The sequence below is a fragment of the Aythya marila genome, assembly GCF_965140915.1.
Source record: "Aythya marila genome assembly, chromosome: 3".
Lineage (NCBI taxonomy): Eukaryota > Metazoa > Chordata > Aves > Anseriformes > Anatidae > Aythya > Aythya marila.
Genome location: NC_139044.1, coordinates 119,027,801 through 119,054,208, shown reverse-complemented (window position 1 = coordinate 119,054,208; position 26,408 = coordinate 119,027,801). Strand labels below are relative to the sequence as shown.

Below are 26,408 nucleotides of genomic sequence, written 5' to 3'. Positions count from 1 at the left end.
TTGTTCCTTAGAGGGCTTAGGATATGCCAGCTGCTTCCCAGGTTTGGGGGACTGCATTTTCCCATGCAGAAAACACCAGAAATAGGCTGTTCCTCAGTTCAGAATCACCGTACCGACCTGTCTCTCAGTGATGCCCGTAATCCTTCATCACCCATGTACTAAATCTTCCTTGTGCTGTTCTCTGCCTGCCTGCAGCGCGGGGCCGTTGTGTTTTACTGCCCTGCAGTGTCTTCAGAGCCCTTGCCACTTCGGAGTACCGGTGACTAATGCTGGCTTTTGTACTCCTTGGGGTAGAGGTGCAGTCTCAATGGGCAATTAGTTTTACAGCACACAGATAAAAATGGCATTTTTCTAAAACAACTCGGGGCCTTTTCCTACGAGGCAGGCTGGCTGCCTTCATCGCCTCGGGGATGGAAAACGAGCAGACATGGCAGTATCTCAGCCATGCCTTGACCTCTAAAATACGTATACAGGAGGAAAGCAGGAATAGCAAGGTCAAGCTGAGCTAAACCTTGCCAGAGGTGATAAGTAACGTGATAGCTCGCTGCTATTAAAAGGGAGGCTGCTGTTCGGTAAGGATCAAGCTAGGATTAAAGTGTATCCACGTTGCTCCAAATGAAAACGTCTTTGTTGCAAAACAGCATTGAAATGAGGAGGTGGGGACAAGGGGAGGCAGGAGATGGTGGGCCTGGGGAGGGATATCTCTGTGTGCTGGGAGCCTCTGGGAAGGCCTAGAGGAGAGCTTGGGCTGCGAGCAAGGAGGGTGGGACAGGGTTCTTGGGACTGAGAAAGATGGAAAAGAAAAAAGGAAAAGAAAAAGTTGCAGAGGAGATAAAAACGCTTTTGAGGAACGGAGCAGCAGAGCTAAAAAGTTCAGCTTTTAAGAATGCAATGTCCTGCTCACCCGGACGCAGGTAGAATCGCTTTGAAATGGAAAGTGCAAGGCTGAGGTGTGCTGTAATTAACTACACTTATTAGCAGGGCGTAGCAATTGAAAAATTAAATGTGGTTTCCTGCTCCAATGGGTGAGGTGGTTCCCAGTGGGCAGGGAAGGAGGCGTCACAGCATAACATAAGATGGTTTTGATCAGCGTGCCTTAGAGAGAGGCAAGTAGGATGATGGGGGGTGTTACAGGTGTTTTAAGAACTGGGAAAAATTGGGATTCTTTGGGCTGTAAGAGGAGCGACCAAAACACAATTTTAAAATTTTAGGTATGTTGGAAGAGGTAGGTTGAGACTGCGCTAACTCAGCGCCTTTCCCAATAGAGAAGCTTTACTTCTAGCATAAGGCTGGAAGGTGGCACGGGCAAACCATCAGAAGGGAAGGTAAGCTTATCACAAGGTGTTGTGGTAGCTGCAGATGTGCACGAGCTCACAAGGGAATTCACGAAGGAACAGCTCGTTTTCAACTGTCACGTGCACAAATGTCATCTCTGGCTCCGGAATTCCTTGATCTACAGAGGGCTGGATGCTGGCAGAGCTCTGGCTTGGCCAGGGGTGGCACCTGTAAGGACACACACAGGCCAGATCTGCGTCTTTCATCCTGGTGAAATGAAGGAAGCGAAGGCTGAAAGGAAATACTGGTGTCATCCAAAAATACTGAGTGATAGACACTGAAGAGAAGGAAGGACTCTTTAAGGTCAAGGGCGCTGGAAATCAAAGTTGCTGGAAATTCACCAGCAGGAGCGAGAGACTTGGAGAAGATCCTGTTCAGCATAGCAGGGAGGAGGTAGAGAAAGGAGAACGTGGAGGGGAAAAATACCCAGAGCCACCAGGTATTTCAGAACAGAACTCGATAAATAAGCGGATCGTGATGTACCCTGTTCTGCTGTGGCAGAAGAAATTTGCCCAGGAGCCCTCTTTCCAGTTATTCAAGAATATTCTGAGAAAACTGCTTGCAGAAAATACAACCACTTTCTGGTCTCTCTCTTCAGACTCCAGACTCTGGGAAAACAACCGTGCGTTGTAAGAGCTGATCCTAAGCGTGGATTTACAGGATGGTGACATTGGGAGAGTGAACTCAAAAAGCAGCGACCGAACACCCTGATGCTGACGGCGTGGGGTGCTGGAGGGATGGGGTTCAAGACAACACAGTATTTAGGTAGAGGCTCCTCAGACCCCTCCAGTCTTGACCTAAAACTTGCCCACCACTGGGCTTTCCTACAGGATTTTGTCCCATTCCCTATTTTAGAAGTAGCCTTATTTTCTTAACGTGCAGTTCTTAATTGTTTAGAGCATAAAATATTTTTTTTTCCATCCGTGCATCTTCACTGGGAACACGTTTACGGCAAGGGAAGTTTCTGCAGGGTTTTGTTTTGTTCAGGAACGAGCTCGTTGCAAAAATAACCGCCCAGCTTGGAACACCTCTCAAGTGAAGGAAATGTGCACCAGCAGGGCTAACCGAAATAGCCCCATGTGGAAATTCCCTATTAAACACAGGAATTTGCATCCAACGGGGACGGGGGTGGCCGGCCGAAGCTGCAGACGGCTCCACTAGCTGGTGCACAATCAGTCTCATTAATTCTTGCAATTACCCGGGGAACATCTAAAGGTTAACTCTGGCTGCTGACAGCTTTTGAGGCCGTTCACCATGTGCAGAGCTCAAGGTGGAAGAGCGTATTTTGGCTTTTGTCTGACTCCCTGTAAAACAACCTGATACTTCATTAACTACGTTTTTTTTCCTGGCTGAATACTACTTCAGAAACCCCAAAATTTCCAGTAAGGGGGTGTCTTACAGGATTTCCCTCGTGAAGGAAAGCCTTTGACCCAGTTGCTGAGGCTGATAGCAGCGGTATGGTTTGCTCGATGCAGTACTCTGCTGCGTAGCTTCCCCCTTCTCTTCTTGCAGTATTTTGTACAGTAATAAAATTTTTAGGATTATCCTGTGGGAAATCGGAACGTCGAGGACCAGGCTTTCAAGCTGTGCCGATGAGAGGGATCTTCACAGATCATCAGATCCAATCTCTCGTCGCTGCATCCGCGTAAACAAATCATAGCGCATTTTAAGGCTCCCTTAGTCTCTGCTAGGTCAGCTGGAAAGCTGGCCCAGAAATTCCTTTCTCCGTTGGTTAGGCTTCCAATACGATCCAGTTTCTGCATACTTTCACGTTGGCATGAGACTAATTTCAATAGATTTTTCCCTTTCCTTGTGCTTCTCCTCTCCCAGCTCCCCCAGGACAGCCTCTTTGTCTTCCTTTTGCAGCTCACCAACCCCGGTTCTCCGTCCCCTCTTGCGCAGTAGGGCCTCATTTTCTTTGGCCGTCTCCATAATCCTTGTCTGCATTTGTTTTAGCTCGGAGAGCTAGCTGGCTTCCACAAATATTTTACCTCCACCGAGGATTTAATGCACCCCCAGCGTTTCGGAGCATGTTCTTACGTCCTGGAGGTATGAGCAACAGAATGGAAACCAGGGCAGCGAGCGAGGCGCGCGGTCAGAGTGCTTCGTGCCATTTACTCAGGGTGGATTCATCAGGCCGAGACGGGTCTGAAAACCATCACTCACTTCCTCTGTTTGCCTCAGTCAGGTCTCTAATCTCACATCCATTAAGAGTTATCTTTGAATAATGAATGGAGAGATCCATTAAGGAGGGGAAAGGGCAAAGATAGTACTTAAATACAATAATGATAATAATAAAAAAAAAGCCAGGTTCTTTGCATTTTCCCTCCCCAGCTCGCTTTTCACCCATTAGCTTAGCTTCAATTGCCAGAAAAAATCCTGTAGGAGGTAGCGAAGCGAGTGAGTTGTAGGTGTGTGGGACTTGACAAGCAGTGAGTAACAGCTGAGCGCTGCCAAAGCCAAGCTGTGTAAAAATCAATCGGCGTTCTTCGTGGGGTGCCTACCGGCCTCGTCAGCCGGGGAGAAACTGCAGATGCCATAAATCCTGGTAGTTTGGGTACGGCTCTGCTGAGGCTGCCCTGCCTGGTAAAAGCAAGCTGCAGAGGACTGGACTGGGGGAAGGCGAGGAGAGAAAATAAACTGCGTGTAAGCGAGAATTCTCTTGAGATGTTTTGCAGGAGGCCGTCCCGAGTCCCCTGCTAGGCAGTGTTTTCTTTAGTGGGCTCGATGAGGGAAGGAGAGCATGGATATTGTCTTAAAGCTAGATGAAAGTGTAAATAGCAGAGAGGGCTGGCTTGTAACTCGTGTTGCTCCTGACCCATTGGAGAAATGTCATGGGGAAAAAGCCCCGTGAAGTTCGGGAGAGACAGAAGGAAAGCTCTGAAGTTCAGTGTGTGTGACCAGTGACCCAGATGTCAGAAAAACCTGCTTAATGACAAGGCAATGCAGTGGGGTGCAGGACCAGGCACGCTGAAGTCTCCTAGAAACTGTTCCTGTGTGGTGCTGGCCCGGCTTCTGCACCCCGGTTACGTGCAGGTAAATTGGGGTAGTCCAGGGGAGTAGGTGAGGCTGGGTGGTTTAGACCTTTGGCCAGCAAATAAAGTCTGGAGAGCTTGGAGTGGCCTCAGGATGGCATCAGGAGGAACTTCAGGACATCAGGAGTCAAAAAATGGGACAGAAAGGAACTGAGAGGGATTCAGCACCGTTACAGCCAGCCATGAAGCACCAGGTATCTCTGTGTGGGACCCCCAAGGTTTTGTAGCACCAGGGCTCCTGTGGGGCCGTGAAATGCTCCTGAGCAAAGCTGCTCGGCGCAGGGCCTGCCCCTCGGCCTTCTGCTCTGCTCTTTGCCCTCTTCCTGCTGCTGTCACCTGCCAGGAGGGGACAGGAGCTCACAGCAGCCATCTCAGGGACTGCTGGACCTGGGGCAGGGGCTCCGAGCCCAACGGGGCCGATGAGACTCAGGAGGAACTTGGCAGGCCCTGCAGCTCGGGAGCTTTTCTTCACTGGTTTTGTGCGATGTGGGGGCTTTTGGTTGCCTCCCTGTCCGTCAGCTGACACGTGGAAATGAGAGAAATCAGAGAAATCTGACGTGTCCTTAAACAAACAAGCTGAGGGCAGCCACAGCCAGCGCCTGGGTCTTCACCAGGCTTGGGGCTGGCAGCACCCACCTTCCACCAAGGCAATCACGAATAGTGTTGCTCAAAATGTCTGCAAACACGTCATCTGCCAGGTTGGTGTCCTCTGGAAGACACTTGCAGAACGTGCAGTTACGTCCTAATTCGCGCTTTAATGGTGTGCAAGTTTGTTTAGCCAAATCTCGTGCATCCCATTGAAGATCTCACAATTAGCTGGGAAAGTAGATGCCTTCAGTGAGCTTTCACCATCCATTTTCAGCATCTTCCGTACAGAAACAGACAACTCAATGTTATGGTACATCTCAGATACTTTATGTTATAGTACATCTCAGATTTATTCCTCGTTCACTTATAGTCCTGAATCATTACATCAAAGTCTGCAAGATCAAGTTAAAACTTCCTAAAACTGATCAGAAAACAAAGTCATTCTCAGTTCTGAGTTCCAGAAACTGGCTTTAAACTACAAGAGAGGAGATCTACGTTAGATATAAGGAGGAAATCCTTCCCTCTGAGGGCAGTGAGGTTTGGTGCAGGCTGCCCCAGGAGCTGGGGGTGCCCAAGGCCAGGCTGGATGGGGCTGGGGGCAGCCTGGGCTGGGGGCAGGGGTCGTGCCCATGGCAGGGGTGGCACTGGGTGAGCTTTGGGGTCCCTTTTCACCCAAGCCACTCTATGATTCTGGAAAAAAAAAAAGTTGTGTGATTGTCTTCGTGGCTGCTCAGCAGCTGCTGAAACAGGAGGGGATTTTCTCCAGGAGCACCACCCCAGAAGCCAGTTCTGTTAGCGCTGCTCCCAGCTCCACCAGCCAGCACGCAGCTGGTGGGAACCTCGCACAAACTGGAGGACTGAGTTATATTTTTGTTTATTTTGGAAGAATTCAGTAAAAGGAGCGAGTGCTTGGGACCCGGTGTTGTTGGGGCACTGCTGCTGTCGCTCACGGTCCCGGCGAGGTGCTGTGAGAACGTTTCTTGCTCCCAGTCGCTGCACACCGCTGGGGCTCAGAAGTCTTTGGGATGCTGCCCTGAGACGAGAGACTTGGAAATAAAAGCCTCTTTTGGACAAAAGTTTGGAGTTGTCAGTAAAAATACAAAGTTTAAAATTAACAAATTCCTACCATGGTTTGATACCGGGTTTATTTACTGGGGTAAGATACCGGGCTGCTGTGGCTTACTGCTTTGCTGTTTGACAGCTAAGAAAGAAGGCAGAAAGCAAAGCTATGTAAGCCCCATTAAGCAGTCCAATGTCTTTCCTCTGTCATATTTTTTTTCTGAAAAAGTGTTTCTGTAGATCTTGCCTCTGACACGCGCTCTCTTTGCAGGGACACAGCAGGGCAGGAGCGATTTCACACCATCACCACCTCCTACTACAGAGGTGCCATGGGAATCATGCTGGTGTACGACATCACCAACGCCAAGAGCTTTGAAAACATCAGCAAGTGGCTCAGAAACATAGACGAGGTGAGTGGCATCTGTGCAATCCTGGCCCTGAGCTGTCTGTGGTGACCTGCAGAGCATCTCGTGAGTCCCCCAGAGCGTACCTTACGCTTCTGTACTGGCACGAGGTGTGGTGCACCACTTAACGTGGGGTTTGGGTGCTGTCCTGAACCTGGCCCATCAATGGAATAACATTTCAGGCTGCCCTGAACCTGGCCATCTCCTGCCTTCCCCCCCTCAGCTCTCCCCGCAGCAGCAGGGAGGGTTGCAGCACTACCCAGGGGGCTGGCAGTGTCCAGATGTGTTAAATCCATGCACGAACAAACTTTGTGCCTGTGCTAGAGAACACTTGGAGGTAGGGACCACAGCTTTTGGCAGCTGGGCAGGGCTGTTTCCAGGAGGAGCTGCCACCACAAGGTGGTGTGCGAAGGAGCTGCGCTAAGCCATGAGCTGGAGAGCAGCTGTGGAATGATGCACCACCTCTGATACGGACTCATTTTATTTGTGTGGCTGTGTTGTCCTCAAAGATGATTAAATCTGATCACCTCCACTCTGTTGTCTCCACCAAAACCGATGTCCTGATGCATTTGCAGGTTTGTCATTGCTGTTACAGGTAGTATTGCAAACTGCTCTTGTTGAATTCCAGCAAATTACTGAAATTACTGAAATGTGTGTAGCCAGTTGTTGGTTTTGTTAGGGGAGTACCAAACAAGGCAAAATGGTTTTACCTTGTTTCATCACACAAAGTTGGTAAAATTTCAAGTGAGGTCAAGTGAAGCAGAAGAAACTGGTGTGGAAGCGTTCAGTGCCTAGACCCCTAAGAGTTTGCTCTCAGGGAATGCCAAAATGTTAGAGAGCAGCACGACTGTTGGGTTTTACTTCTGCTATGGTGTCTTCTGATGGAATAAACGTTGGGGCTTCCAGCTTTGTTACTTTTTAGAAAGCACAAAGATGGCCCCGCACAACTGAGTGTCGGCAGGTGGGTGCTGTCAGGCACTGCTGCTTGAAGCTCTGAGGCTGGTGAAAGGCTCTTAGGGCAAAAATGTTACGTTGGGGCTGTAATTTTCCTAGCAGAGACATGGGAAATTACACGGATACAGAAAGGCAAAGATTGAGGTGGGTGTGGAAGCAAGAAGAGGGGAAGGAGTGGGGTAGGGCAGGAAGAGACTCAGCAAGGAGCCGAATATGAGCTGGAAGCCAAGGCCTTTAGACTTGTTGCTTTATTTAAAAAAAAAGTCATGTCCAGGCTGCTGAGTAAGGCTGTCAGCTGTGCCACTGTGCTCTCAGAGCCAGGTAGCACAAGCCCTGCAGCTGCCTTCAGGTGTGTCCGAACCCCGAGGTTCAGCTCCAGCACTCAGGCTGCTCCCTGAAACGCCTGCCAGGTGCTGTCCCCTCGTGTGCAGGATTACTGCTGGTGACAGCAGCAAACGAAGCAGTCGAGTGCTTCTGTCTGACAAGGACCTAATGCTGTCAAAGATATTCTCTCAATAACGAGAAGTTTGGATCAGAAAGCTGCCGTTCGGAGTTGCAGTTCAGCACAAAGAGGTGCTTCTACAGGATACGTAAGCCCTGATTCTGAAATAATTGGGAAAGCTAGAGACGTGTAACTGTCACACCTTCATCCTTGCTAAATATTAAGTATTTAAAGGCTGCCAGCTCTGCAGAGGTGCCCCACGCCGAGCACTTCTGCTGCAGGCCAGCGGGAGTTCATTGAGGTGTTCAAGTGCTCAGTTTTATGCACGGGGGCTGGCTGTATTTGAGAGGTCTGCTGCTGTGTGAGCAGTTCTCGGGGCACGAAAAATCAACATTTCTGGTGTCTTAATCTGCACGGCGTCTTTGCCATCTGGTTGTTCTTACTCCTTATGACCTGGAGGGAAAAAACTGGGGGCGATTCTCCTGAGGAACATGAAATGGGTTATTACTGTGAGCAGGAGTGCTGGATGCATGAGGCTCTTGCCTGTGTCGTTGTGTTAGTAATTCTGCTGTAAAACAGCATTAAGGCTGCTGGAGTGAAAGTAACTTCAGATTAGACTTTCCAAGAAGCTTCTCATGTCAGGCTGCAAAGTACCTCAGTTATCCACTTAAGCGATGCTTCGTGCTGGAGCTCCTCTGCTGGTCTGATGGGTATCCCTGGCGTGTTCGTGCCTCGTTATGGTGGATATGGGCAGTACTTGAGGTGTTCCTGTTCATACAGCACTCCTGGAGAAACCCCTTGGTATTGGTTTTGCCTTAGGAGGCTCATTCCCTGTGTATGGGGTCCTGCTTTTTGTTGGATCTCGAGTGTTAGCCCAGTGCTCACTTCAGTTTTCCCGTTGTGATGGACAAGTTTAGGTGCACTCAGTGTAGAGTCAGTGCCCTTTCTCTACATGAGTTTGCCAGCTTCTGGGTGAAACACTTAGCAGGTAGAGCTAAAGCACAAAACTGATGTGCAGTTGTGCTCCGATGATAGCACGATGCTGGAGAGCTTCAATTTGCCTTTGTTATTTAACCCAGGAACTCCTCAAAAACAAACAAACAACAAAAAAGTGTTTTTTTTTTTTTGTTTGTTTTTTTTTTTTGTAACTTAGAAACAACTTTTCTGTTGTTTAGCTTTGTGGTGGTTGAAAACACTGCTGTGACTTACCTGTCTGGAGCAAAACTATGCAGACAATGCCTTAAATCCCAAAAAAGTAATAGTGTCAGCTGGAGGCACTGCAGTGCGTGGAGCGTGATTGTTGGCAGCTGTAGTTTTGGGATTCATTTTGTCCTCCAGTGTTTTGGCCTCTGTAGCATTGTTTCTGTAAGTGTGTGTGTCTAGAGCACGAAAAACCTCAGGCTTCTAAGCGCCAGGCAGGAAGCTGCTTCGTTTCCCATGTCGCTGAATGCAGCCCAACCAGGGTTTGCTCGGCGAATGCTGGGAGCTGGGAGAATCTGTGTCGCAAAACAGCACTTAATCCTTTTCAGAAAGGAAGACTTCACACTTAGACTACACAAATAAAAAGGAAGGGGAAGAATAACTGACGTTGGGATGGTGGCAGTCCTGTCTCCGTGCCGTTGTCTAATTCCACTTCCTGGATACACGAGCTCTTTATTTTCAGGGTAGGGTCTGAAGAATGATTTCTGCCAGTCTTTGTTAGGACTCAGGAAAGAGCTGGTCAGCTAGGCGTGTAAGTGAGCCTGGACTTTGAGCAGTGTGGAGATCCAAAAGTAGAGCAGCTGCTTGCTGCGTGCTGGGGGAGATGTGTAATCCTGTCTGTTATCTCGTTGCAGCATGCCAATGAAGATGTGGAGAGGATGCTGTTAGGAAACAAGTGTGACATGGAAGATAAAAGAGTTGTTCCTAAAGCAAAAGGTGAACAGGTAGGTGTGGACAAAAACTTATTTATCCAAGTAAGCAAATCAGTGCCAGGACTTCCTGCCATTGTCGGGTGGTTTAAGTGCCACGCGGGGCATGCCAGGGAACAAACAAGGGTTTGCTGCCTTGTGAGCATAAGGAATGTTTCCTGGAAGTTGCGTTGTGAACAACTGCCCTGAACGGAGTGAGTTCAGCTGCAGTTCCTTCTTTTTTGGAGAGCTAAAATTCTGCAAGCAACCTTTGTTAAGCTGCTTCTCGTGTGACTGATTTGAGCGGTATCTGTCCTCGTGTTCAGGCATCAGCTTGTAACTTAATACACTGTGACTGCTGTTTCTGATTTAAATTCTGAATCTTTTGGGACATTTTGCTTAGCTAGTACTTCTGATGCCTGCCACACTGAAAGTATTACATGCTCTTAAATGTTACTAATCCCAAAGTTACAGCAGCATCAATTGAATAACACCACAATAACTCTAACCTTCTTTTTTCTTTTTTTGGTTTAGATTGCTAGGGAGCATGGTATTAGGTTTTTCGAAACTAGTGCAAAAGCAAATATAAACATTGAGAAGGCATTCCTCACATTAGCAGAAGACATTCTTCGAAAGGTAGGTGATCACAGGATTTGTTTGGGAAAAAAAAATCCTAAAATGTCAACGTCTGTTTCTTTTGATGTTCACCTGAATTGTTGTGGCTTTTTACTTTGGTATGCTAAGACAAACAAGTCCCTGAAGGAAGACTATTGTACATCTAAAGCTTCTGAAGCTTGTTTGATGTGTCATTATTGTACTGGTGCTATCTAGAGGGAGTAGCATACATCAAAGCACCAAGGAACTCCTGGTTGCTTGGTCCTTAAACTCGGTGGTATCACACGCGTGCTTGCAGTTAAAACGTTTGAATTAATTTGGAGGAGAATTGTCCTTTCCCTGCCACCCTCATTCTTTGCTGCTTTGTGGAGAAGGAACGTGAATGTTCATCACTTCCTCTCTGATGCCTGGAGTTATTTTAATCCTGAGGAGACTGAAGTCACTGGAACTCAGGGATGAGCCCTGGTGTTGCTTTTTCTGTTCTGTCTTTCCAGTCTGTGTGAGGTGGGCCACACGGTGTCCTCAGATTTCTCTTCTAAATAGCCAGCGTTGTCCCTCTGTAAAACTACAGCCAAAAGATTTGACAACTCACAGCAACAGAGAATCCATCAGAACCTCAGTAGGCTCTTCTGGTGGCCGTACTTCAAAACTTCCTGCTTTAAACATGGGCTTTATTTCAGAATGCAGTTCTCAGTATAGTTGTTGACTCCTGCGGGGGCCTTTTTCCTCAAATAAAGGAATCCTGTCTTTTCCCTTCTCCTGCCCTGCCATATTAGCATTTGCCTTTTTTTTTGCCAGTTTTGCCTTTAGCCATTTCTGTCAGTACCCAGAGTTGTCTAAAAAGTCTGAAGTTTCTGCCAGGCCACTGAATACCTAGACCCATCACTTCTACCTCATCTCAGTGACTGCCCCTCCAAGCCTCCGCGTTTCGTTGGAAGCCTTGATGGGCAGGTTAAATTGCAGCTGAGAGAAGAACGTGGATCACCAGGGCTTCCTGGTGGCTGCTTCTCTCTCCTGAAATACACCATGAAGAGGGCTGTCATTGCTGAGTCATGTACCCAAAGCTTTGTGTGCCCAGAGCTACGAGATATCGCTGTCCTTGGATCCCTGGTGTCTGTCAGAACTGGGAAAAGCATCGGTTTCCAATAGCTGCCACTGTTTTGTTGCTGAATCGAGCTGAGCAGACGTGCAGGTGGCTGCAGGGCTGATTTTCAGTTAGTTTGTGTTCTCCTCTACCAAGGACTTGATTAAACCCCGTGCTGGCGTGTCCCTGCGTGCCATCAGCTCACGTCTCCAGCACTGAAACTCTGCGAGCTCGAGAGGCGTGGGTTGGCCAACTCCAGCACGTGTGCTTTGTTCCGAAACGTTTACGTATTTTTGCTGTGCTCCAGGTTAGCAGTAGGGACGGGATCATCTTCCCCCACGTGAACGCTATCAGTAACGTCGTCCGGGTTAATTGGTTGGAAATTTAGTGCAAGGTCACGGCTGAATCTTTCCTCAGCCCTTCTGAATACGGCTCTGCTCAATGTGCCCTGGGCACAGCCGGAGTTTGGAGTTGTTTCTTCATCAGTTTTTGACAAGCTGTATGTGAGGAAGCGACTGAAAATCGTTGGCCTCTGGTGAACAGGAGGGTTCCTAGCCTAACGGGTCCTGCTGCACCTCCTGACCTTTACATTTTCACTCAGGGCATTTGTCTGAAGAAGGGGCAGGGTGGGCGATGGCTTGCAGTTTGTTGCAAGGCTGCGGAGTAGAGAATAAGAGAAGGAATGCAGGGACTGAAGCGCTGTATTCGTATTCTCATGGATGTTTAGATTAGTTTCTAAACAGCTGAAAGTAGACGCTAGCATCTGATCAAAACCAGGGGACTTCAAGTTTTGTTTTGGTCAGACCGAGTTTACATCCCATGGTGCAGATGAGATGTTTTGTGCGCTGCCTCGGAATCTGGTGTCCTGACTAACTGGAAGGCAGATGCTTTTGCTTTGCCTTTTTTTTTTTTTTCTTTACCCATAAATAAAATTGCTCTGTCATTTTTAAGGTCATTAGTGCACATAATTTAACTTCAGCTCGTGTACGTCGCACGCTGTGATTTACTCCCCCAAAGTCCGAGCGTCAGTTCTAAAAGCGGGATCTGGAAATAATTCGTGTTTACTTTGGAGCAGTCCGAGTTTGAAAGCTTTTCCCAGATTTCTGGTCGCTGTTGATTTAAAACAACAGCCACAAAAAAAAAAACAAATCCTGAGGCTGGTTCTGCACGCTTCTGCTGGCGAGGGAAGGAGGATTCCCTACATTTCTGTCGAGCTCTCTGTCCGTGGTTTATTCGGGATGGTATTTGGTGGTGTCAGTCCTTCTGTAAGCCTCTGCCTCTCCAGCTCTGAATGCTCTTTTTCAGAATGTCTCGGGACTTCTCTAACCTTCTTGCTTGTTTCGTTGCAGACCCCTGTAAAAGAGCCCAACAGTGAAAATGTAGATATCAGCAGTGGAGGTGGGGTGACAGGCTGGAAGAGCAAGTGTTGCTGAACGTTCTCCTATATCACCAATCGCCATCCACCGCTCCTTTTTTCTCGCTGCAAAACAAACCACTCTGCCCGTTTTTAACCTTAAACCGATGTTTTGTTCCTCATCTTAACAAGCTCCTGTCTCCCTTTGTTTTTCTGTTTAGGACAGCTTGCGTACTATAATTTCCTCGACATGTATAGGAAAATCATCTCCGTGACTTCATTTTTTTAATGTACCTGCTCAACTTACCACTACGTTTTGGTTGTATTATAGTCCCGTTCCTCCTGACATTAAAACATATAGCAATCATATTCAACTCTACTCTGCAAATTGTATAAGAATAAAAGTTAGAATTAACAATTTATTTTGTACAACAGTGGAATTTTCTGTCATGGATAATGTGCTTTGAGTCACCATGTTCTCTAGAAGCATCAGCAAAAGAGCCAGGAAAACACTCATTTTCGCCTTGAGTATGTGAATGGGGTTTATTTTGTCCTGTGCCTTATGTGGAAAGGAACTTTTATTTTCACTTTTTGTTTCTCTTCTGGTGGAAGCATGTGCAGGAGACATACCATCCATTCCCGATCGTTTTAAAATACTGAACTCTTTTGTGGTTGCTTTCTGTAATTGTTGGTGTAATGCATCGAGGACAAAGGGTGGTGCAAAAAATACTGCATTTAATCTGCTCTGTCTCCTTTTTGGTGATCTCCCCATTCGGAACTGTTCCTGCTGCCATTTTTTTTCCTCACTCGCAGCTCTTTCCTTTTGCCTGCATGCTGCTTTTATTTGCTTTCCTTCATGGTGTGATGTGTTAATTAAAAGGATGGCAACGTGGTATGTTTGCCAAAAATTTAATACAAAGCACTGATTTAGCTTTCAAGGTAAAATGTTGACGATACCTACTAATTTCCCTCTAGCCAATGTCAGTTCACTAGTATATCTTCTCTCCTCCTGCATAGCCATTGGGTTTTATGATATGGAAGAGTTATTTGCATGCACTAGTTTTCTATGGAGGGTGATGTGGTTGTCTACTTTATGTGTATGAATATAACATGCGATTCCCAAACTGACAGCAGTTAACATGAACTTTTCAGTTCTGTCTCTCACTGTTAGCCGCTCCAACGAGATGTTCGGTAGCCTAGCAAGAGGCTGAGTACAACTAGATTTAAAAAAAAAAAAAAAGGAAAAAAAAAAAAAAAAAGGAAGAAAAAAAAGTCGGCAGTTTAATTTATTACCTCCCTGAAAACTTTTCCACTTTCCAGTGTTAGAAGCTCTGAGTCCTTCGTGCTGCGGTCACTCTTGGCTCGCTCCCGGGGCACGGGCAGGCGGGCTGCGCCGCCGCGTCCCCCCCCAGGCACTCGTGCCCTGCGGTGGCTTCGGGTGTGAAGTGAAAGGAAGGGGGTTAACGACTGCCAGCCCCAATTCTTGGGCTGCTCCCGCTGAGCTGGGTGTCCGGGCTGCAGGAGCAGTCGTGCGTTCACTTGCCTTGCCTTTAGATCACGGCGCAGGAGAGCTGCTCCAGCCAAGGACACAGAGATGCTCCAAACAGCCGCCTCCCCCCGGCCCCGCGGTCCCTGAAGCTGGACAAGCCTCGCGCCTCCCTCTTGCCCGCTTGGGTTTTGGACTTTCTCCAGTCAATAAAGTAGTAACTAACGCTGATTTAATTTTCATGAAATGACAGTGTTTTAACACGGAAATTCTAGTTTTTAAAACCGCTTCCCGTGTAGTAACTCGGCCGGCGTGTCTCCCTTTTCTCCGTGTGTTGGCATTTTGTCTCTGTGTCAGCCCTTCCCAGCCGTGTGGCCAGGCGGGCCCGGGACCCCCGTGGGCAGACGGCACAGGTCGGTCCCCCCCGCGCTGTGCCCGCGGTGGCCAGCACTGTAAATAGCGTCCGGCTACCTTCTGGTGAAACCTGCACTTTTCAACATGATCAAAAAGGGAAAATGGAGAATAGACATCAATTTTTTTTTTTTGTATAATCTTTGTTTTAAACATGAGCTTTTTATTTGCTTCTGGGGGCTTGGCTCCTGTATAAATCTGTCGGGGTCGTCCCTAGGCGCTGCGCTCGTGGTGCCCGGGCCAGGGGAGCGTAGACCCCTCCCTACCCCCGCAGCACACGCAGACAGGTCTAGGTGGTCCTCTTCTATAAAAACATGAATTTTAACCATGTGGCTTGGTTTTGTTTTGTTTTGGGAGTGCAAAGGCCCAGCTGAGGAGGAGTGAGCACCAAGAGTCGATTCTGATGCTAAAAAAAAAAAAAAAAAAAAAAAAAAGTAATAATAATCGTGTTGGAGGAATTCGCAGTAACTTTATTTCTGCCGGTATCTAAATTTACCGCTCGCTAGCCAACTAACTGCTTCTGGCACCTGCGTGTGGAAACCCCCCCGGCCCCAGGTGGGGATTGAAGCCGAAATCTGCCCGGACCCCCCCCCGGAGCCCCTCGAGCCTCCCCGGGCGCCGCCGCCGCGCTGGATCCGGCCGTGCCAGCAGCCGCGGGCTCTCGCGTCCCCGGCCGGCAGCGGAACAACCCCAGTGCTACCTTTTTGTCATGGCAAAAATGTAACTTAATTAAATTGGTAATGATGAACTAAACCCCGAGGTTGGGTCTATTGTATGAGCGCGTTCCCTGCTCTGGACGTGGCGTGGCCGGGGCGGCGCGGGGCGAGGTGAGGTGAGAGCCGCGCTTCGTCCGGCCGGACTTGGATGGTGGAAAAACAAAAACAGCATCGACTTCAGGTCTAGGATTAATTCCCATGCCTACAATTTTTTTACTTAATCTTTTAATATTTTTGCTACTCCACTCTGGCTTTTTATTTAAAACACATTCTTTTGTACCACTTACTGTATCAAATTGTATAAAAGATCACTGTCCCATTCTTGGTCATACCAAGAGCAAATAAAAGCTTTTATAAACTTGCACTGGTTACTTCCTGGGCCCCTGACCGGCGCCTTCCCCCGTCCCCCGTGCTGGCCGCAGCCCCCCCGGCTGCGTTACCCAACCCTTCAGAGCTGCTCCCTGCTGTCAGGAACCCAATTTTGGCACAGCCATTTCTTGGTTTTTCACCGAGAAAGTGGCAGCCGCTTCTCAGGGCTGGGGACGGGCTGCGGGGGCTGTCCTGGGGGTGAGCTTGTGCCCCCAGCTCCTCGGCGAGGCGGTGGGGGGAGATTTTGGAAACCCCTGGGACGGGGGCAGCCTCCTGGGTGGGTTTCCACCTCGGGGGAGCCACGCGTGCTCCGTGTCACCACCGCCACCAACCCACGGCCCCTGTCCTGCTGGAGGCACCCCGGGGCCCGCTGGCCGTGCTCGTGGTCTAAAATTTTGGGTAGACCCAAAATGTGGTGTGACGCCAAGAGTTGGACTCGATGATCCTCAGGGATCCCTTCCAACTTGGGATATCCTGTGATTTTATGATTCTTCGTGCTCGCCAGCCCCATCTCAGAGCACGGATCAGCTCCGTGTCCCCCGAGCAGCGGGGAGCGGGTTCCCCAAACCCCCTGCGTGCGCTTTGGGCCATGCCCAGCTTGGGGACATCATTGCCTGTCCCTGTCCCCATCCCCCTGGCACGGGGGGGGGTCTTGTTGCTTCCCACTGCCGCGGTGTCGGTACCCGGAGGGGTTTTGTGCTGCTGTCGGGGCCACAGCCTCGTGTCCCCATCGGTGCCACCACCACGGTGCCACCCACGGGAGGTGGCAGCTCCCAGCCTGGCCCCAGCACCGGGCTCCCTCTGCTCCTTTGGGTTCCCCATCCCAAATCCCCAAGGGTAAGGGCTGGGGGGGCACTGAGGTGCTGCAGGAGCCCCCCCTGCCCCACGTCGGCCACGAGCACGTCCCCAGCACCCGGGGGCCTTCCCCTGGTGCCCCCCAGCTGGGGTGGCCTCGAGCCACCGCTCGGTGTCGGTGCCATCCATGCGTGTCCAAGGGAGAGGGGCCCAGTGTGGGGGGGGGACACAGCACCAGGGGGGTGCTCCTGTGGCTTTTTGGGGTGACATCCCCAAAAAGCCCATTTTTGGGCTTTCTGGGACATCCCCAGCGGGACGCAGCACCCCAAGGAGCTGGGGGTGCCCCCATCCCTGGGGGGCGCCCAAGGCCAGGCTGGATGGGGCTGGGGGGGGGGCAGGGGTCGTGCCCATGGCAGGGGGTGGCACTGGTAAAGGGGGGGGGATCTGAGGACCCCACCAGCCCAAACCCCTCTGTGAGCCCCCCCCCCTGCAGCTGCGGGGGCACCGGGAGGGGGCTGACCTGACCCCCCCCCCCAGTAAATAAATAAAATAAAATAAAATAAAATAAAATAAAATAAAATAAAATAAAATAAATAAATAAAATAAAATAAATAAATAAAATAAAATAAAATAAAATAAAATAAAATAATGAATAAATAATAAAATAAAATAAAATAGATGAATAAATAAGATAAAATAAAATAAAATAAAATAAAATAAAATAAAATAAAATAAAATAAAATAAAATAAAATAAAATAAAATAAAATAATAAATAAATGAATGAATGAATAAATAAATGAATGATTAAATAAATAAATAAATGAATATCCGAGCCTGGAGCTCCCCCCGTTCCTCCCACACCCCCTCACCCAGCTTCGGGGGGTGTGTGTGTGTGGGGGGGGGGGGGGGGGCTTCACCCCTTCACATCCCCCAAAAACCCATCCTTCACGTACCCCAAATCCGAGGGGCGAGCAGCCCGTCCGTAAATAGGGTGGGGGGTGGAAAATTACAGGGGGGGGGGGGGGCTCCGCAGCCCCCCGGGGGAGCCCTCAGGGGCCGGCCAAAGGCTGAGAGCCCCGCCGCGGGGGCGGCTCCCGGCTTCTTCTCCCCCCCCCCCTTTTTCTCCTTTTTTTTTTTTTTTCCTTTTTTTTTTTTTTCCCCGCTCTCGGTGGCGATGGAGCCCGGCGCTGCCTCTGCCCCCCCCCCGGGTCCCCCCCATCGTGTCCCGGGGACTCGGTGACGGGGGTGGGGGTCGGGGGGGCGATGCGGGGGCCATGGAGCAGCTGGCGGCGGGGCTGGCCCGGCTCCGCTGGAGCCCCGCGGCGCTGCCCCTCGACGCCATCGTCAGCAAGTGCCGCCTGCCCACGCTCGTCTGCCTGGGGCAGGGTGAGGGCTGGGGGGGGTTATTGGGGGGGTGGGGGGGTGGGAGAGGGGGTAGGGGGGTGATTGGGGGGGTGGGGGGTGTGGGGGAGCAGGGGATGGGGGATGAGGGGTGGGGGAAGAGGGGTGGGGGCAGAGGGATGGGGAGAGGGGACGGGGGGGTGCAGGGGATGGGGGTAGAGGGATGGGGGATGAGGGGTGGGGGGGGGGGTAGGGGATGGGGATGGGGATGAAGGGACAGGGATGGGGACAGAGGGATGGGGACAGGGGGAGCAGGGGATGGGGGCAGAGGGATGGGGATGGGGACAGGGGATGGGGGCAGAGGGATGGGGACAGGGGCCGGGGGGGTGCAGGGGATGGGGACAGGGATGGGGACAGAGGGATGGGGAAAGGGGACAGGGGGAGCAGGGGATGGGGGCAGAGGGACAGGGACGGAGGGATGGGGACAGAGGGACAGGGACAGGGGATGGGGGCAGAGGGACAGGGACAGGGGCCGTGGGGGGCAGGGAATGGGGACAGGGATGGGGACAGAAGGACAGGGACAGAGGGATGGGGGCAGAGGGATGGGGACAGGGGACAGGGGGAGCAGGGGATGGGGGCAGAGGGATGGAGGAAGAGGGACAGGGACAGGAGCCGGAGGGGTACAGGGGATGGGAGCAGAGGGATGGGGGATGAGGGGCTGGGGGGAGCAGGGGATGGGGACAGGGATGGGGACATAGGGACAGGGACAGAGGGATGGGGACAGGGATGGGAAGTGTGGGGGGATGAGGAGAGCAGGGACGGGGACAGAGGGATGGGGAGTAGGGGGTGCAGGGGACAGGGGCAGGGGGATGGGGACAGGGACGGGGTCAGGGAGCAGTGGGGGGCTGGGGGGGTCGAGGGGGGGACTGAGGGGCAGGGAGAGCGGGATGGGGAATTGGGGGGGCTGGAAAAAGAGGGGCTGGGGGGGGGGAGGACTGCAGCGGACGGGGACGGACAGAGGGACAGGGATGGAGCTGGAGGGGCTGGGGAGCCAGGCAGGGGGCTGGGGGGGGGTCCCTGTAGTGCTCCCCCCCCCCAGGCACAGGCTGAGGGTTGGGGGGGGCACAAAGGGGCCGCCTGTGCGGGGCTGTGGGGCCAGCACCAGCCTTTGCCCATTGCCCTGGTAACTGTTGCTGAGATTTCGGGACGGAGGCGCCCGGCACGGCCGCGGACCCCCCCCTCCTGCACCCCAAATGCTCAGGGATGGAGGCGCAGAGCCCCTCAGCCCCCCCCCCCGCCCCAAACCCATCCCTGGTGGTCCCCAGCCATGGAGCGGGCTCAGCCCCGGGTCCCCCCTGTTTTGCCCTGGGGTGGCCCCAGCTCCTGCTCACATTTTTGGCTGCTTTCCTCACCCCCCAGCCTGGCCCCATTATCCTGCAAGCTGGGGGGGGGGGGCTATAAGGGGTGAGGGTGCCCGGGGGGTCTTTGGGGGTCTTTGGGGGTGCTCAGGGGGGGCAGCTTCAGGTCAGTGCCTGGGGATGTGCGGGTGCAAGGAGCTGAAAATGAGCTGGGGGGGGGGTGTCTGGTTGTGCTGACCCCAACCAGGAACAGGGACAGGGATGGGGACAGGGATGGGGACAGGGACGGGGCACATCCAGGAGCACCCAACCCTATTGCACGGTGTTGGGGCCAAGCAGGGTGTTTGGGGTCAGGCTGAACCCCCCGGAGCAGGACGCATCCCCCTGGGAGCTGGCTGCACCCTGGGGGTGCCGGGACCCCCCCATCCCCATCCCCATCCCCATCCCCATCCCCATCCCCATCCCCATCCCCATCCCCATCCCCATCCCCATCCCCTTCCCCATCCCCATCCCCATCCCCTTCCCCGAGCCGCCTCGCCCCGGCCCGCAGCCCGGACCCCGTGTCAATAAACTTGTTGTTCGGCCGCTGCTGCAGCCTTTCAAGAGGGACAAAGAAAATTGTTTCCAGGGCAACTGGCGGCTCTTGGCAGCGGGCACCTGCTCACCCATCACCCCCCCCCCCCCCCCCCCATGGGCTCCCCCCGTGGCCGTCCCCATGGCCACGCTGTCCCCTCCATCCCCCAGTCCCCAAAAGCAAAATTGGGGGTGCTCTGGGTGTGTTTTAGCCCTTGGCATCACCGCTTTGTATTTTTGGGGCTGTTTCTTGCCTAGGAAAGTGTTTGGGGGGGGGTTGAGAGAGGCTTGTGGGGTCGGGGGTTCAGCCCCTAATTTTGGGGTAGGCGCTCCCCAGGCTCTGGCAATTGGGATGCTGCTGTCCCGGGGGGGGGGGGGGGGGGCTGGCACCCATGGGTGGGCTCCCCAGGGGTCAGCTTGTCCCTGTCCGTCCCCCCCCCCACCCAGGGGAGTCGGTGGAGGGGGTGAGCGCCCAGGACGTGCTCCTGATCCACTCCTGCCGCCAGTGGACGACGGTGACGGCCCACAGCCTGGAGGAAGGGCACTACGTCATCGGCCCCAAAATCGACATCCCCCTGCAGTACCCAGGTGGGGACGGGGCCACGAGGGAGGGGGCAGGGTGGGCTCGGTCCCCCCCTGTCAGGAGGAATTGGGGCTGGGGGGGCTCCAGGTGGGGTGAGCTGAGCGAGGAGCTGGGGGCTGCTGGTGGTGTGGGTGGCACCCAGCCTGGAACGGGGGCGAGGAGGGACTGGGGGGACTGGGATGGGATGGGGGGGACTGGGATGGAGACTGGGACATGGATGGGGATGGGATGGGATGCAGAAGGGAATGGAGACAGGGATGGGATGGGGACGGGGATGGGGATGGGATGGGATGGGATGGAATAGGGATGGGGACTGGGATGGGATGGAATAGGGATGGGGATGGGGATGGAGACAGGGATGGGATGGGATGGGATGGGATGGGGATATGGGATGGGATGGGATGGGATGGGATGGAATGGGGACTGGGATGGGATGGAATAGGGACGGGGATGGAGATGGAGACAGGGATGGGTTGGGATGAGGACAGGTACAGGGATGGGATGGGGACTGGTAAGGATCGTGGATGGGACGGGGACGGGGATGGGGACGAGCCGGGGCTGCTGCAGCAGCTGAAGGTGCTGAGCTCACCGCGGCCGCCGTAGCCAGAGCCTTAATGACCTCTCTAAGTGCTCGCCATGGCGGCAACGAGTCCTGCTAATAAATAAATCATGGGAAAGGCAGCGGGGGAGGGGCAGATCGCCCATCCCAAGGGGGTCAGGGCATTGGGGGGGGGGGGGGGCACACAGTGTGTTAACCACCTCGCTGGGGCACAGGGCAGCTCCTGCCCCGGTCCCCATCCCTTTGCTCGGGCTCCGTGTCCCCGTCCTCCCCCAGCTTTTTGTGTCCCCTCCGAGCTGGCCCGAGCGGAGCAGCCCCGCGCGGCGGCGCCGAGTTAATATTCCCATCAGGTCCCGTCCCCGCCACGCTGGTGCTAATGAAGGCAGAGCTCCTGAATGCAGCCCTCCGGCTCCCAGGCTGTGCCTGAACCCCGTACACCGCTGTCTGTAGGGTTTGGGGGGGCAGAAAGCCTTCAATAGCCATCCTTGGGGCATTTTTGGGGGTTGTTTTGGGGTGTTCTCTGCCCCTATGGGGGTGCTGCAGGGAATTGGGGAACTTGGTGTCCTCGGGGGGTTGTGCTTTGGGAGGGGAGAGCTCGGGATGAACCCAAATGGGACGGGGACTCCAGGCTGGGCTCATCAGCAGCCACCCCAATGAATTGTGCCAGGGCTGGGGGGGGGTCTCCCCGTGGTCCCCTCTGACTGCCCCGGGGCTGGGTGTCCCCTGCAGGGAAGTTCAAGCTGCTGGACCAGGACCGGGACATCCGCGAGCCCGTGCAATATTTCAACAGCGTGGAGGAGGTGGCCAGCATCTTCCCCGACCGCGTCTTCGTCATGGAGGCCATCACCTTCAGCGTGAAGGTTGGCGTGGGGGCGGTGGGGTGGGGTGGGGGGACAGCAGGGAGTGGTAGGGGGACACTGAGGGCACTGGGGGACTGTGGTGGGGCAGCAGCCAAACAGGGAATGGTGGTGGAACATCAGGAGATAGTGGTAGGACACCAGGAAGTGACAGTGGGACACCAGGAGATGGTAATGGGACATTAGGAGGTGATGGTGGGACACCAGGAGATGGTGATGGGACATCAGGAGGTGGTGGTGGGACATCAGGAGGTGGCAGAGGTGGCTGTGGGACATCAGAAGGAGGTGATGGAACATTGGGAGATGGTGATGGGACATCAGAAGGTGGCAGTGGGACATTAGGAGGTGGCATTGGGACACCAGGAGGTGATGGTGGGACACTGGGAGGAGGTGATGAGACTTCAGGAGATGGTGGTGGAACATCAGGAGATGGTGGTGAGACACCAGGATATGGTGATGGGACGCCAGGAGGTGGCAGTGGGACATCAGGAGGTGGTGGTGGGACATCACAGAGTCACGGTGGGACACCAGGAGATGGTGATGGGACATCAGGAGATGATGGTGGGACATTAGGAGGTGGCGGTGAGACACCAGGAGATGGTGATGGGACATCAGGAGGAGGTGGTGGGACATTGGGAGATGGTGATGGGACATCAGAAGGTGGCAGTGGGACATTAGGAGGTGGCAGTAGGACACCAGGAGGTGGTGATGGGACATCAGGAGATGGTGATGTGACATGAGGAGGTGGTGGTGGGACATTAGGAGGTGGTGGTGGGACATCACGGAGTGATGGCAGAACACTACAGGATGGTGGTGGGACCTCAGGACCTCAGTGTTGGTGGTGGGAGGTACGGGGAAGGCAGCAGGACACCAGGGGACGGTGACGGGGCACGGGGCACCTGCTCAGCCGGCGGCTGTCCCCTGTGCAGGTGGTGTCGGGGGAGTTCAGCGAGGACAGCGAGGTGTACAACTTCACGCTGCACGCCGGGGACGAGCTGACGCTGATGGGCCAGGCCGAGATCCTCTGCGCCAAGACGGTGAAGGAGAAGTCGCGCTTCAACACCCTGCTGCGGAAGCTGGGCAAGGCGGCGGCGCCGGCGGCGGCGGCGGCGGCGGGGGCCAAGCAGGTGAAGGGCAAGATGCCCTGCCTGATCTGCATGAACCACCGCACCAACGAGAGCCTCAGCCTGCCCTTCCAGTGCAAGGGCCGCTTCAGCACCCGCAGCCCCCTCGAGCTGCGGCTGCAGGAGGGCGAGCACACCATCCGCAGCATCATCGAGAAGGTGCGGCTGCCCGTCAACGTGGCCGTGCCCAGCCGCCCGGCCCGCAACCCCTACGACCTGCACGCCATCCGCGAGGGGCACTGCTACAAGCTGGTCAGCATCATCTCCAAGACGGTGGTGCTGTGCTGCATCCTCCGCCGGGACCAGCTGGTGCCTTTCCATTTCCTCCTGCTGGCCGACATGCCGCGCTTCCAGCTGCCCGAGGGGCTGCTCGGGGGGGACCCCCAGCTGGAGAAGCTGCTGCGGGACAGCGCCGCGTACTGCCACGAGCGCTTCAACCCCGACGAGTACTCGCGGGCGGTGCGCGAGGCCAAGCCCGATTTTTCGGAGGAGTGCGCCAGCCCCCGGCGCCTGCGGCTCTGCCTGCCGAGCTGCGCCCGCGAGGAGCTCAGCCAGCCCCTGCAGCGCCTCTCGCTCTGCTTCTACGGCGGGGGGCTGCCCCGCGCCCCCCAGGACGCGGCCGCACGCTGCCAGGACCCGCCGGGGGCCGGGACGGGGACGCCGCGCCAGCAGCCCGACTTCGCCGACCCCGAGAGGGAGTACATGACGCCCGACTGGGCCGAGCCCGAGTTCAGGACTCAGGAGCCGCTGGAGATCCCCTACGAGGAGCTCTGGAGCAACCAGGGCTTGGAGAGCTTCCCCTCGGCCGGTGGCACGGGGCGCCCCGACCTCGTCGCCTTCGGGGCCGCGTCCCCGCTGGGGTCCCCGCACCGCCCCGGTGTGCCCAGGGAAGAGCCCCTGGGGGATGCGCCACCCCCGGTGCCACCCAAATCGGAGGCGGTAAGAGCTGTGGGATGCCCCCGGGACTGGGGGGACCCAGCGGTGTCCCCATGCTGGGAGCATGGGGGGGCACCCACCGTGACCTGCTGCGCCACAGGGTGTGGGGCTCCTCGCCACCCAGCTCCGTTTGGTTGCCCAAATCCTCTGCGCCCCCCACCCCGTGCCGTGGGGAACCCCGCTCCCGGCATCTCCCCAGCCCCGTTGCTCACCGGAGCCTCGTGGCTTGGTCGGGACCAGCTGGAAAACTGGGAGCCACTGGGGCCGGGCCCCCATTTCTGCTCCTCTCCCCCCCTGCACCCCTGGTTGGGGGGTCCCGGGGCAGCGTCGGCCCCACAACGATGTGGCCCTGACGGTGCTCACCCCATTGCAGGTGAAGGAGGAGTGCCGGCTGCTGAACGCGCCCCCCGTGCCGCCCCGGGGCGGCCGCCCCCCAGCCCCCCGCAGCCCCCCAGCCCCCCTGCGCTTCCCGAAGCTGGCTCCTGCTCCCTCGCCCAGCCCCAGCCTCTCCTACTACTCCTCGGGGCTCCACGACGGGTGAGTGGCTCGGGGTCATGGGATAACCCCCCTGGGGCGGGATGTCCCCCGCACCACGATTTTTTTTTTGGGGAGGGGGACACGGCACGGCCTTGGGGTGACGCTCACCTTCCTCCATCAGGTCGATCCCGCGGAGTGGCAGCGGTTCACCCTCACCTGATGCCTACTCCCTGTACTGCTACCCCTGCGCCTGGGGCGACTGCAAAGCTGGGGACCCCCCCGGCCGCCCGCTGCCCCCTGCCACCCAGCCCGGCCCCAGCGCCTGGTCGGACCCCTGGGCCTACGCCGAGGCAGGGGCCGGGGGGGGCAGCGGCCGCTCCACCCCGCTGCCAGCGGCCGAGCCCCCCCTGAAACCCTTCCGCAGCTGCCCCCGCCTCAAGCCCCCGCACCCCCAAAAACGCTTCGCCCCCTTTGGGGCTCTCAACCCCTTCGCCAGCCCGGCCGAGTGGCCGGAGAGCCCGGAGTGGCCCAAGCCGCCTTCGGCCCCGGCTGCTCCCTCTTCCTCCTCCTCCCCCGAACCCTTCGCCCCCTTCGAGGGGCTGGATCCGGCGGCCCCCCCCCGGCCCCCAAAAGGTTTCGAGGGGGACAGCATCGTCATCCGCGGGGCGGCCCCGCTGTCACCCGCTGTCCTGCGTGGGGCCGAAGGCGGCGTCGCCCGCCTCTACCTGGCGCAGGGCGTCATCGAGGTGCCGCCGGCGGCGCGGGGCGAAGGGGGGGCCCCGCCGGCTGCCCCCCGTCCCAGCGGGGACGGCTCGCCCTGGCTGCCCCCCGCCGACCTCTCGGCCCTGTCGGTGGAGGAGGTGTCCAAGTGCCTGCGCTTCATCGGCCTCTCCGAGGACGTCGTCAGCTTCTTCGCCCGGGAGCGCATCGACGGCAGCATCTTCGTGCAGCTGAGCGAGGAGATCCTGGCCGACGATTTCCGCCTCACCAAGCTCCAGGTGAAGAAAATCATGCAGTTCATCAAGGGCTGGCGCCCCAAAATCTAGCCGGGTGATGGGGGGCACCCCAAAGCCCCAGCCACGCAGTGCCTCTCCCCGCTTACGGCTGCGGGGTTCCCTCCTCCCCGGGAGCTCGGCCCCGCTGCCGGGGGCTCCCCCCCCCTCCTCCCCCTTTCTGTTTTAACACTGGACAGTAATTTTGGCCTCGCCGGGCTGGAAAATGTCGGAGTTTGCATTGACTGCTTTAACTTAATCCTTGTGGATTAGTGTAATAAACAGACGGGAGAGAACAAGCTGCCGGAGAAGCCCCTTGCTCGGGGAGGAGGGGGACAGGGGCTTGAGGGGGGGCGCACGGAGGTGCAGGGAGCAAGGGGAAGCTCCATCCCCAGCCCCTGGGCCGTGCAGGGAAAGCAGAGCTGGTCCAGGCAAGGCTCAGAGCCCAGGAGCACAGCTCAGAGCAGGGCACAGGTCCTGGGGGCCGCTGCCTCCCCCCCTGGGAAGGGCTGAAGGCCGCTCGCCAGCCCTGCGAGCAGGCAGCCGCCTCCCCCAGGGCAGCAGAGGCAGGCTGAGAAGACGCCTCGGCCAAGTTTCGCGCTGCTGGCGTTGAGAAACGAGCACAAACCCGACGTGGAAAGAGCAGCGTCGCCCTGCGAGCACCCTGCTGGTGGTTGGGGCCGGGCAGGGCAGCGCAGCAAGGCAGGGAGGTGGGGGCTGAGCTGGCTCTGAAATTAGCGACAGGTGCGCGGAGATTTAAAGCCTTTTAGTTTAAATTGAGCTCTCCCCACGGGGGGAACCCTTCTGGCCTTTGGCTGCTTGATTTGCAATTACAGGCGGGTCCATCTGCCAGGATAACCCCGGCGGCAGCGCTCGGGGCCAGACAAAAGAGCCGGAGGCTCCTCGCAGGCACTGATTGATGGCGGAGGTGACAGAGCAGGGCTTTGTTCTGCTCTGCCGCCCTCCCCTGCCTCTCCCCACCAGCGCGTCCCCCCCCCCCCAACCTTTTGTCAAGTCTCACAGCTCAGCAGGCTGCCAGCCAAGCGTGGGCGGCCCCCCGACACACCGAGA

General features: G+C 55.2%; 2 protein-coding genes across 2 annotated transcripts in view; both read left to right on the top strand.

Moving 5' to 3' along the window:
- Positions 1-15,733, top strand: part of RAB10 (RAB10, member RAS oncogene family) — a 38,182-nt gene extending 22,449 nt beyond the window's left edge. The window contains exons 3-6 of the mRNA XM_082756855.1: positions 6,289-6,427; positions 9,653-9,742; positions 10,241-10,342; positions 12,755-15,733. Coding sequence (XP_082612981.1) covers positions 6,289-6,427; positions 9,653-9,742; positions 10,241-10,342; positions 12,755-12,838 — 415 coding nt within the window. The 3' untranslated portion in view covers positions 12,839-15,733. The remainder of the gene's footprint in view (positions 1-6,288; positions 6,428-9,652; positions 9,743-10,240; positions 10,343-12,754) is intronic.
- Positions 15,734-17,811: 2,078 nt separating this feature from the next.
- Positions 17,812-25,391, top strand: GAREM2 (GRB2 associated regulator of MAPK1 subtype 2; the record flags this gene model as incomplete). Its single annotated transcript, XM_082755505.1, has 6 exons — positions 17,812-17,923; positions 20,257-20,397; positions 21,681-21,811; positions 22,738-23,871; positions 24,242-24,405; positions 24,527-25,391. The coding sequence occupies 6 exons, from the start codon at positions 17,812-17,814 to the stop codon at positions 25,389-25,391; spliced, it is 2,547 nt and encodes an 848-aa protein (XP_082611631.1).
- Positions 25,392-26,408: the final 1,017 nt, after the last annotated feature.